The sequence below is a fragment of the Clarias gariepinus genome, chromosome 12, assembly GCF_024256425.1.
Source record: "Clarias gariepinus isolate MV-2021 ecotype Netherlands chromosome 12, CGAR_prim_01v2, whole genome shotgun sequence".
Classification (NCBI taxonomy): Eukaryota; Metazoa; Chordata; class Actinopteri; order Siluriformes; family Clariidae; genus Clarias; species Clarias gariepinus.
The window spans coordinates 24,748,571-24,762,148 of NC_071111.1; the positions used below are offsets into that span (position 1 = coordinate 24,748,571).

The window sequence follows — 13,578 nt, forward strand, 5'->3', positions numbered from 1 at the left end:
AGGGCAAACACAAAAGCGTAGTCAAAACAAGCAAAAGGGTCATACACAGAATAGGCGAACAAAACCAAGCAACTATCAACAGGGGAAAGTCTAAGAGTAGTCAGAACGTAGCAAAGGGGTCATACACAGAATAACATTCAGAATAAAGTATTGGATAAACAGTAAGCAAAAACAAGGTCTGAAGCCTGGTGGTCTGAAGGCCTTAAGTAGGCCTCTGGGTTGCCTGGAGGACCAATCATCTGGGAGGAGGCGGGACCAACAAAGGACAGGCCAATAGATTCCTGGCAATGGCAGAAGTGGGCGGCATCTGCAAAAACAAGGAAGAGACAAGCCCAATCCCTCCCCACCAGCAGAGACATAGCAGAGATAAAGCAAGCATCACCAGACACACAAAAATAAATCCAATATCGTAACATATAAATCCAATATCGTAACAAAGACAATTTGGACAATTTCATGTTCCCAATTTTGTAGGTACAGTTTAGGGATGGTCCCTTCCTGTTCCAACATAATCGGGCACTAGTGCACAAATTAAGTTCTTGAGTCCTGACCTCAACCTGATGCAACACCTTTGGAATGAATTAGAGCGGAGACTGCGAGTGTTGTATAAAACACTCTTGAGTCTCTGGTTTTGTTTCCAGACGATTTCGGCCTTTATTGCTGATCAATAACAGACAGAGCCGATTCATAAAGCAACTAACTCCCTCGTTCATTTCCCACATTATATACTGTATGCTTCAACCCCTGCAATAAAGTCAACTGTACATTTCTTCACATCTCCCCACATCTGGGTCTTATTAGGGGCCTCATTAAGCCCACAATGAAGGGGCCCACTGTTTAGCCCAATTTTTATATACAGTCACATTCCATAATGCATAAGTTAGACATACATGTACAGGTGCATCTCAATAAATTAAAATATCATCGAAAAGTTGATTTATTTCAGTAATTCAATTAAAAAAAGTGAACGTTATATTATACAGATTCATTACACACAGATTGATGTATTTTAAATGTTTGTTTCTTTCAATTTTGATGATTATGGCTTATAGGTAATAAAAACCCAAAATTCAGTATCTCAGAAAATTAGAATACAGTGGAACCTTGGATTATCAAAACACATGTAAATCAAAATGAATTTCCTCCATAAGAAATAATGAAAACTCTAATTATTCGTTCCACAACCATAAAAAAAAATTATACAAAATATAAGTATTAACCTTTAAAAAAAGTAAAGTGTTTGTGCATGTGCTGTGTACTGTATGTGAGGACTACTGTGCTGGACAACTCACACACACACACACACACACACACACACACACACACACACACACGTATAAGCTTACACAGATGTTGACTATACAAGTGAGAGACGTGAATTAAGACCAAACATGTCAAAGTTGAGAAGCATGAGCTACTGCTTCAAGCAGAAATTGTCCTGTGACAAGAGGACAAAGATATGGCCATGAGAAATTGCAAATTTGACCTGGGGTAGTGGTAGAGGGAGCGATATTGTGACTCGAAAATAATTATTTGATCCCCTGTAGATTTTGAAAGTTTACTCAAATGTTTCCAAAGTAATGAACTGTCTATATTTTTATCATCAGGTGTATTTTAAAGGATATACAGTAGACCGAATATTACATAAAAATGTTACATATTACAAAAATGTTATAAATTGAGTCGAATTTCAGTGTAAATTAGTATAAGTATTTGATCCCCTACCAACCAACAGTAATTCTGTCTCCCACAGACTGGTTATGTGCTCATGTGGGACACATTAATTTAGGAAGGTGTTCTAACAACTCCTTATCTCTGTCTTACATTCAAACCTCATCACCATGGGCAAGACCTCAGAGCTGTCAAAGGGTGTGTGTGTGCGCGCACGCATGTTTGTGTGTGTGTGTGTGTGTGTGTGTCAGGCTGTGGCAAGTGAAACTTAGCTTTCAAAAACAGTTTAATTGATCACAGTTCATTCATGATTTAGCAATGTCAGGGGCAGTTACGTTTTCACACAGGGCCAGGTGGGTTAGAACAGCTTTTTTCCTTTAAATAATTAAAATCATAATTTAAACACTGCATTTATTTCAGGTTATCTTTATGAAATATAAAAATTTGTTTGATAATCTTAATTCATTAAGCGTGACAAATATGCAAAAAAAAAGTCAGGAATGCTCCCTGCACACACACACACACACACACTTGTATGACTTTGTACTGTATTTTATTGTATTTTGATGCCAGTTCATAACACTGCATGGATAAGATTTTTGCTACTATCAGTCTGATTCCTAAATAAAATGTTTATATTTATTTATAGTGCTAGGAACAAACGCCACTGTGTCACCATTTTTTATAAATATAGACATTTTTAAGCTCCATCCTGAGCTTAAGCGAGGCATAATGACTGATGGAAATATTTGAATGTTTAATTATTTTGCACCGTATGCATGTTTAGGTCTAGTGTCCCTCTGTGAATATTTTCTGGTGTTTGTACTTTTAGTATTTATGAAATAACAAGCTGCAGTGAAAGATTTGAGGAATTGTTTGATAATTTGCACTAACTTTATTTCATTATGTATTATTTTATTTCCTTCAGTATTACGTGTGATAAAGTTGGATTGAACAGTTGGTCAGCTCTGGTCTCAGCACTCAACTCAGAAACCTCCAATCTGAGAGAACTGCATCTGACTGTGAAAACACTGGATCTGTCCAAAAGTACACTAGGAGACTCAGGAGTAAAGACTCTCTCTGCTGTACTGGAGAATCCTCACTGTAAAGTGGAAAGTCTGAGGTAAAGTCATCTCTGATTTTGATGGGTTTATTGGAAGCCAGTGGGTTTATCACATGCTGAACTTTTCCAGTGTCAAAGTGAAACAACAGATGCATGTGACTGTATTTATTTCAGCTGTTACAACTGATATTTGAAATATTCAACAACAACAAAAATAAATAGGGCGTACCTTACACACCAGCCTAATCACCTACATGCTCTCCAGCAGCTCCATGTAGGGAAGCAGGTGTGTAACACAGAACTCTGGGTCAAAAACAATATATCACTTTTTATATTCATAAGAACACTCAGGGGCTGATGAACCTGATTAATAGAAAATTCAACAAAAACATGCAATATTATGTGAAATGCAACAGGCATGCAGGAGCCGTGAAACAAAGAGAATATATGAGAGCAGCAGGGGAAACTTGGACCCTCCAGAAACAGATGAAAAAGAGAAAAAGTAAGATATTATATATTGTAGCAGTGTTTTCCACAGGTCTGAAATGCACTTGCGGTGTGTCACGTTGTGCGCCAGTGAAATCTTTTGTCGCTCCTTGCTCACTCTGTAGGCTCACTCTGTAGGCTCACTAGGTAGGGCACAGCTTGGGGGTTATCACCTTTAATGGATCTCGGGCTTTCTCCATGCTATAAAAAAACGCCATACAGAGTAGACTCGTGCGGCAGATGCTTGAAATGCAAATAGTGAAATGCGTTTGCGCTGATGTCATGAACCCCAGTGACTTCGAAGATAAGTACTGAATGCAGCGGTTTGATCTCCACCATAAGGACAGCCGCGAGAGGACCGCACAAGCTCCCGCAACACATTCACTCTCACTTAGAGCCAGCGTGATTCTGCTGCCGAAGATTAAAAGGCTGACGCTGATTGGCAGGTTTCTGTGTAACGCGTTGGAAATGCAATCGCGAATGGATTAGAGTTTTGGCCGTCTACACGCGCGACGCAGAGAAAGTGAAAAAGCAAACGTGGTCATTGATTTTGCTGTTTAAATATGACAGGCTCATGACTTGTAAGACATGGGAAATGCAAATGCAAATGGACTTTGTGTGTCATTGTGCGTTCGCGAAGGCGAAACAGCAAACGGTAATGCAAAGTTTGTAATTGCATTTGAATTATGGCACACTTTGTGCTTCCACATATAGGAAACGCAATTGCAAATTTGCAATTCCTTTTGAATATTGTCCGGAATATCACTCCATAAATGCCACCAACACGTAACTCAAACTTCATTTTAATTTGACACGTGTAGGATTACAAATTTGTAAAATGTTAAATCTAGGTTCCAACATAATAGTATATAAACTGAAAGAGTTATGTACATTGGGTTTTACATTTTAAGGTAATGATGGCATTCTGAGACATTAACCTTTTGTCTTTATGTACTTCCTGACCACTGGGTAGGGTCCCAAAGTAAATCTGAATGCTAATCTCACGGCCTTTGTGTCTATGATAATATGAAGGTCTGGGTGATACTGTCAGGCTGATTAGATTAGAACCTATGCATTTAAAACACACTGTTATGCTGATGAACTTCCGTTACCAGGCTGATTCCTGTACTACACTATGCTTTGTTTAGATCGTCTCCACCTCTTTTTATCCCTCCCCCTTGAAAAGTATAAACTCTCCAGATCGGAGATTTAGTCAGACTTGGATGACTACAGCGATGCACAGCGAGTTCTCAATAAAGAGTAACTTCTACTTGAAAGATATGACAATACTTGGTCTCCTGGTCTCTGATTCCACAAAGGAAAAAGATCCCAACAGCAGCCATAACCTGTATGATATGCAGTGAAATGTTTAAATGAAGTTCATTGTGATGTTTGTAAGGTTTAAAATGAGCCTCCAAATGTTTTGTTTAATACGAGTTAAATGAAGACTTATTGCTTTTGTGTTCGTCACATCGCGATACGATACCAGCTGACCCTGACGTGGGGGAGAAAGACACACGCACGCATGCACGCACACACACACACACACACACACACACACACACACATGACCACACAGACACTCACAAGCATGCACACTCAGACACACACACACACACACACACACACACACACCCGCACACACACCCAGTGTGTCTGATGTTCTCTGTTGATTATCAGCACAGAAAGTACACTTAAGCTTTTGTCCAGGTGTCCTCTGTCACGTACATCCCAAACCCCAAAAGAACAAAAGTCATTAATATATAAGTTATATGGAGACCCAGAAACAGACAGACAACAGGAAGCACGTTAGCGTTTTCCGGTTAGACAAAAGAGTTCCAGCAATTTGGATGTACATTTATCTGGTCATGGGCTTTAGGAAGTATTACCTTATAAGGCACGGGAAAGCTCACACAATATCAGAAAACCTTACAGTGTTCATTAAATTCTCACAAATACTCTACAAACACTACATTCCTCTAGATGTACACAGAACTGCCTAAAATATTACATTGTCAGTTTTGTCACTCTAGATTTCTAGTTTGTAAAACACTCCAACAACACGTAGGAACATCAGCTAGGCCAAGTCAATACCAGCCACACAGCAGAACAATGCAATACCACCCCCTACTGGACACGAATGTTAATGTTTAGCATGGGAGTCCTCCTGTTACAACCAGTCAAATACGTAGTAAAATGAGAATATCATCCACACACTCATTTATGTCTTTATTGTCTCAGGTGATGTCCGTAGTTTTGAAACTTGCATTTTAACCGATTTCATGATGAGTTTTAATTTTATTCAGGACATTTAACCTTATAGACTGTAATGTTAATGGACAGATGTTGCTCCAGAGAAAATGAAAACATGTGTTCTGTAATCTACAATAAAACCAAACCTTTAGACCTAATTCCACAGGATTAGTATTACCTGAGGACCTCTAGTCATTTGTAGTAATTGAGGAGGTTATCTGTGATCTTAATCCCGTGCGAATCGGCCATGTCTGTAATTTGTAAAGTAAAAATAGTAAAGTAAAGATATTAGTCCCGTGTGTATCAGCATGTCTATGATTTGGCCAGGATTTATGGGGTCGTATATAATTTTTTTCAAGACTTTTGTGTCCTTTCTGTTCATCTTCTGCGCAGAATGGAGGCTGTGTTGGAATGAATGTATTTTGGGTTCTGGGTCTTATCACTATACACCATACAACAACACAATGTGTAGAAAGAAATAAAATAGCGAATAGGGCTTTATTTGTATGAAATGTAATATTATTTGTAATATAATATAAATGTAATATTTATTTGTATGAAAAACATCATATCTGGGAGATAAGTAAGTAAATGTGGGGGGTAATTTCTAAATCACACGAGGTCCCCAGGTAATACTAATCCCATGTGAATAGGCCTTTTATCTGAGACTAAAGCTAAATAAAGGTAAAGAATCATATATTTATTTCATGAACTTCAACATGGAGTGTTTTTTTTTCTGTATTCTTCAGAAAGCAGTAATTTGTCTCACATTGAAAACAAAACAATTACAAACAACCACTGGTCATGAAAGAGCAGCTTAAAAATGTAAAATATAATCTGTTCACTTAAATAACACACACACACACACACACACACACACACACACACACACACACACACACACACACACACACACACACACACACACACACAGTGTGTTATCAGAATATACACAAAGATAATATGCAGTAATAATTAACCACCAGTTAGTGCTTCAGCTCTCTGACCCGTCTGCAGACAGCTTCTTCTTCTTTGAGGTTTTTTTGGTGGATTTTGGTGCATTACCTCCTGCTGTACTGGAGTGTGGAACGTCAGATATTATATGTAACGGCACCAGCAAAAAAAAGAACTGTTAGATTTTATCTGCTAAACCAGTTTCATTTGTTTATTATATATTTTCCTGATAATTTTTCCCTAGTGTATTTTCTACTTTATCTGCTTCTTCATTTCCTTTTACTCCTACATGTGCTGGTACCCATAGGAAAGAGCTCCTTATACCCTTCTGGTATAATTCTGACACTATTTGTAAGATGTTATCTAGATGGTTTTGTCTGCATGAATTTCCTGTTTCAGACTAGTGATGGCTGACATGCTATCTGATACAGTTATCACCTCTCCTTGATAATTCTTCTCCTCCTATTCAAGTGATATTTGTATACCTGTGAGTTCAACTGTATATTCTGATAGTTGGTCAGTTGTTCTTTCCTTAGCTGTTATCTTGTACTGTGGAATGTAGAATACTGTCCTTGTTCATGCTGTACCTGGATCTTTTGATTTCTCTGTATATGTATTATTAGTTTCTTATTTCCTGTTGTGTTTACATGGTTTTGGATTATTATTCTTGTGATGTGTGATGAGTTTGTCCTTTATTTTTTGTTTTAGACTTACATCTATTGGTGGAGTTAATAGTTTCCATGGTGGGTGCTGTATAGTGGCACAGTGGGACTGATACAGTATCAAGCTTCTGTAGTCCTAGGCAGTTTGCTTTGGTGTCCCCTGTCCAACAGATTGGATTTGTTGTGTCCCAGCACTCTTTGAGGATGGCCTTCATTGGGTACTCTTTGTTACGCTTCTGCAGATTTACCCAGTATGCCAACATTAGCTTTATTCTTCTGATTGTTAATGGCATTTCCCCAACTTCTACCTGTATGGCTGCTACTTTAAAGGTCCCATAACAGACTCTCAGGGTTTGAGATTGCATTATTTCAAATTGCTTTAGGTTAAACTCTGCTGCAGACATACAATATACGATACGCAGCCATAATCAGGTGTTGCACTTATGAGGTCAAAATAAACATTCCAAAGTACTTAACATGTCGACAGAGGGTCAGCGCCTCCGTCTAGTAACCCATGGCAACAGTGGTCTTAGGTTAATGACGTAGTTAGTCCTTTATCTTCTTGGTGTTTACTGGCGGTTGGCATCCACTATGTTGCATTACCACCACCTTCTGGTCTTGATCTCCCTCCACTTTCTTTCATTTTAAATCCTCTTTTCTAGTCCCATCGCCCTTAATAAACCCATCAAATACTTTCATCCTGCATTGAGCATTTAACTGAATCATTGTTAAACATGAAGTGAAGTACATAAGATTTAGCACTAACACATTAGACAATACATTCTATAGTTTAAACTATGTACTTAATTTCAAACTACCTAACAATAATCATGACATTTTACAAACACAACAGCCTTAAAATAAGTCTTAAATGAAGATTAAAATCTGGTGATGAAGAGTGTGTCATTGTGTCTCTCTACAGGTTGTGTGGTTGTGGTGTCTCAGATGAAGGCTGTGCTGCTCTGACTTCAGCTCTGAGATCAAACCCCTCACACCTGAGAGAACTGGATCTGTCTAATAATAAAGTAGGAGACTCAGGAGTGAAGTGTCTCTGTGCTGTACTGGAGAATCCTGACTGTAAACTGAAGACACTGAGGTAAGATCATCTCTCTGAGAGTCACATGACCTGCTCCTCAGTAAGACACATTCTCTAATAGTGAGACTGAAGCAGAAGTTTTAGGTTGATCATCAATGTCCTGAGGAGGAAGATTGTTTCTTTTCACTGCACACTGATGATTTGTCACAGAGTCTTTGGGTCAGATGTACGTATGTGAGAAGCTGCAGAGCAAAACATGACTTGATGTGACTGCAGTGTGTCTGAAATGACTGTGAAATTTACTAAAACCCTGTAACTAATCACACAAACTGCACCTGGGACACAAACTAAATGCACTGTGTGTGAGCTGTAGGGTTTAAAAGCAGAAGGGAAATGCAAATAAGAAACATTTTATTGGTCTTAAATCTGAAATAATGTTTATTTTGTCAGTGAACATTCGTCTCTATTTAGCTGCTATAATCAGGGTTGCCAGATCTGTACAAAAGAAGTACTATTAAAACAGTCTTTATTAATAGTTCTTTCACTGAGCTCTTAAATAGTTTTTTATTATTTCACATTTTGTCATAAATAAAGAATATCTATAAATAAACTCACTGACTCAAATACACTTATACAGTAACACAGAGCTGAAGTTGAGAACAGGATCAATAGGTGTGTGTATGAGAGGAGATCACAGTGCATGATCACTACTGTATGTTTAATATAGAGAATGTGGAGTTACATCACACTGTTTTTGTACCGAGTTGTTTTTTTGGAAGGCGTCACCATATTTAGTTTTAATGCTGATCGGTTGCCATGGTGATTTCTGATACAGATGTGTTGAGAGTGACACAGAGTTCAGAGCGTCTTGTTATTGTTCTTAGATTTGTGACATGGTGTTTTGTTTCAAGATGAAGAAGAGTAAACCTAAAGTAAAGGGACCTCACTGTGAGAAGTTCAATGTCACTGTTAAGCAGAGACATTTTGAGGAACTTGTGGAGATCAAAAACTTTGATCCATATGACCTGGTAGCTGAAGAGTGAATGAAAGACCCAGACACACAACCCCATCTCACACACCCTGACATTTTTAAATACCTTGTTGTGTCGCCTGCCTGAGTAGCAAATCATAGGGCTCACATCAGCACCATCATCAGACTTTTTTTTAGAGTCATAGCCTAGTTATTTACCAAAATCAAGCTATTCAACAGCTTCCATGGTGGATGAGCCACACAGAGAACTCCTCATCCACCCACAATGGTGCATTAAATGACATTCAGAGTGACATTAACTCCACAAGCTCTGTACAGATATGATTAAAATAATAAATATAAAAAATCTCCAAGCTCCAATCTACAGCTAAAGATATTACTCCAAAAGTAAAGCAATTCCTCATTAAACAGGGATCTGGCAACCGCTCCAACAACACTGGTAATTTCCACCTGCTTCTGAGAGGAGGACAAAATAATGTGTAAAACTGATGATTTGTGTAAATGTGTAAAACTTTTAATTAACTTATGTTTATTTTATAGATTCACTTTCACCCTTTTTTGCATGATTTGTCATTCGGAATAAAATATCTTTACAAGCATCAGCTTTACAGTAAGTATTAATTAAAGATTGAAATATGCTGATGAAGAGTGTGTCATTGTGTCTCTCTACAGGTTGTGTAGTTGTGGTGTCTCAGATGAAGGCTGTGCTGCTCTGACTTCAGCTCTGAGATCAAACCCCTCACACCTGAGAGAACTGGATCTGTCTAATAATAATGTAGGAGACTCAGGAGTGAAGTGTCTCTGTGCTGTACTGGAGAATACTCACTGTAAACTGGAGACACTGGGGTAAGATCATCTCTCCAATGTATCTTTATGGTTTAAACATTGGAGGACCAAAACAATTCTCAGAAAAATTTAGTTGTCTGTTTGTCTGTCTGTCTGTCTTTCTGTCCGGCCAGATTTTGTCAGAGCAAAACTGTCTGGACAGAATTTAATGAAACTTTGGCAGTGCTTAGATACTGTATTTAAACCTGAAGTTAAACCTGAACAATAAATGAAATCAAAATGTTCAGTAGCAGTTATGTGCCTGATAATGTCCCAGCATCTAGCACCTTTTTATTTTTAATATTTTTGTTTACAACTGTTTTCATAACATACACAAGTATGGAGTACATGGGAAAAGAGAATTCAGAAACATTGTGTGTGACAGTTTTTCTCTAGATAAACATTTAATATTTCCAGTTTCTGAAAACAATTACACAGGCTGTCCTCAAAATATCATGCATGAATTTTATATGCACAAATAATGTACAGATGTTGTTGTAGTGCTCAAATACATTTAAAAGGACAATTCACCAAGAAATGAAAATGGTCATCATTCACCCACCCTAATGTTGTTGTACAGTATACACAGAATATTAAAATAACTTTAAGTGTGTTCTAAAGGTAAAAGAAAGACTTTGGAATGACAAGAGGAAAAGCAAATAATAGCATTTTGGTTTTTGGGTAAACTTTAATATCTCTAAATTGACATCTACACTGCTGAACACAGTTAATGTTCCTGCCACACAGTCAACAGTAATCAGTTTGTTCAATGGGATCTCTTCTTTCGTTATCAGATACGCTGTGTTAAATTAGAATTTTAGTTGTCGGAGAGCTTCTGCTTTTGTAAGGCTTATTTGCCTGTTAACGGCCGCCTGAACTGTGCAAGGATTATTAGGTTGTGACCTGGTATTGAATTTGTACCTAAAAATAACATTTTTATCTTGTTCGTACTGCAGCCATGGAAAAGCATCAAGCCATTAATTTAGGAACAGATACTGTTTACCTGTCGCTGATGTTTTCTGTTTACAAGGAACAACAGGATCAACTTCTTGTTTTCCTTGTCCTTTTTTCTCATTATTTTCGAAGCTACTTTGTTCGGTCTCATTAGAGACAGAACTCTTATACTAAAATATGATGCTCTGCATCCCAACACAAGATAACTTTAATCCAATGCTACAGTCATCACAAATTAAACTTTTTAACGCCGCTTGCTTAGTTGACTAGAAAGCAAAAAGCAACCAATCGCAAAGCGAAATGTCATTAATTAGTTAGGCAGAGAGTTTTAATGTACAGAAACACAGACAGACGTGTACGTGGGCTTTAACCTGATATGATAATGTAATATCACTGATTACATTAAAGCTGATCAGATTATTTTTAGCTCTTATCTTTGACCTCTTTCTACAAAGTCTTTTCCCGTCACCGACACACACTTATACTAATATACTGTAAATATACACACACTTGCTGAAAGAAACCAAATGTAAAACTCAGTATGACAGGCCCGTAGCCAGCCTAGTGCAAGGGGGGGTTCTTTTTTTTTTTTTTAAAAGTGGACCTTTTTTCTCAGTATTTTGTATTTGAGTATTTACTTATTTTGTATTTCATTTTGTGGATTAAATACTGCATTTTAGTGACATGTGCTGGATTAGCTTGTCTGCTGGTATCATAATGTGCATGCTTTTGATGCACCAAAAATATTTGCTACAATGTTGTCAAATTGCTTATCAAGATCACATGCGCCTTTTTTCACTTCAAAAACACACCCACACACACACACACACACACTCAGTGTTCAAAAGTTTAAAAACCACACTAACAACAGAATACATTTAAGGAATTTTTACTGGAATATTATTAAACTACAAATTCAACTTCTCTCATCAACATGCTCTCTCATTTTTGTCTTTGCCTCTTCACTTTATTGAACTTATATAAAATATATTTAATATTCAACGAATTATTTATATAATCTATTAATTAGGCGAAATATAATAAAATATGTTAAATTCAACCTTTAAAATCCCAGTCATATAGCTTAATTTAATCTTTATTGGCATGTTGAGCATTTACAGTAGGCTATCATTTACATTCAGAATGTAAAGAGATCAAAATGAGGGGAAAAATATAATATAAACAAATATAAAAATATTACCAATAATTATCTAATAATAATAATATACAAATATTACGGGGAAAAGACGATCAGTTAATGTACTTACAAGACTGTGGGATGGATAAAATTTATTTTTTGTGGGCTTATTTTATTTTATGTTTTATGTAACAATTATTTATGATAAACTTAATTCGAATGCTGTCTATACCGCATATAGACACCAGACAGCATCACCTATGGTTAATAGAATAATTTAATAAATTTACTAATTTAATAGAATAATTGATTAATTCAAAATAAAATGTTAATAAATCCTAATATTATGCATGGTCAAGCAGGTTTGTTTACGCATTGAACTTGTCGTTCTTTCTTTTCTTTTTTTTTTGATAGATTAACATTTTTAACATAATAAATTCACAGATCCATCAGATAGGCTACTGCCTGTTAATGTTTATTTAAGATGTTACAGACTTGTCATAGCCATTCAGACTGCTCAAGAAAAGGCACAAGAGAACTATTCTGTGTGTGATGTGGGGTTGACGATTAGCTACCACTTAACTAGCGTTAGCAATTTGATCTTGAGGTAGTAACAGACTTACTTCTTTTGGCAGTCTTTTTGAACATATGTTCAATATTCTGCGATAATGACGCTGCTGCCTGCTTTCTCTTCCGTCTCTCCTGCTCTTTTCGACCCATATTATACACCGCTGGATGCCGCCTCACAGATTTAAAAAACGTCAGTTGGTGCGCAGGTTTGTCACGTCGCGGGTTTTTTTTTTTTTTTTTTTTTTTGTAAATTGTTTTGTAATAAAGTGTTATTTTAAATAATGCCCAACAATTTTAATCTGTCTTAAAAATTAAAATTAAAATTAAATAATAATAATAATAATAATAATAACAAAAAATTCTGGACCTTTGGCAGTGGGGGGTGGGTCGTTCGAACCACCCGAACCCCCACTGGCTACGGGCCTGTATGATAATTTTAATTACATTGTTAATTTGGATAAACAGGTGATGTCATGTCGAATAATAACATAAATTTACATTAACTTTAAAGAAAGTATTAAATAAAGATAAAAATCTGGTGATGAAGAGTGGGTCATTGTGTCTCTCTACAGGTTGCGTGATTGTGGTGTCTCAGATGAAGGCTGTGCTGCTCTGACTTCAGCTCTGAGATCAAACCCCTCACACCTGAGAGAACTGGATCTGTCTAATAATAATAATGTAGGAGACTCAGGAGTGAAGTGTCTCTGTGCTGTACTGGAGAATCCTGACTGTAAACTGGAGACACTGAGGTAAGATCATCTCTCTGAGAGTCACATGACCTGCTCCTCAGTAAGACACATTCTCTAATAGTGAGACTGAAGCAGAAGTAACTAATCACACAAACTGCATCTGGGACACAAACTAAATGCACTGTGTGTGAGCTGTAGGGTTTAAAAGCAGCAGGAAATGCAAATGAGAAACATTTATTGGTCTTAAAGCTAAAATAATGTTGATTTAATCAGTGAAAATTATAAA

General features: G+C 36.9%; 1 protein-coding gene across 1 annotated transcript in view; it reads left to right on the forward strand.

Moving 5' to 3' along the window:
* LOC128533806 (NACHT, LRR and PYD domains-containing protein 12-like) overlaps positions 1 to 13,578 on the forward strand; it is a 605,307-nt gene that overhangs the window by 142,511 nt on the left and 449,218 nt on the right. The window contains exon 12 of the mRNA XM_053508060.1: positions 8,012 to 8,185. Within this exon, the coding sequence (XP_053364035.1) occupies positions 8,012 to 8,185 (174 nt within the window). The remainder of the gene's footprint in view (positions 1 to 8,011; positions 8,186 to 13,578) is intronic.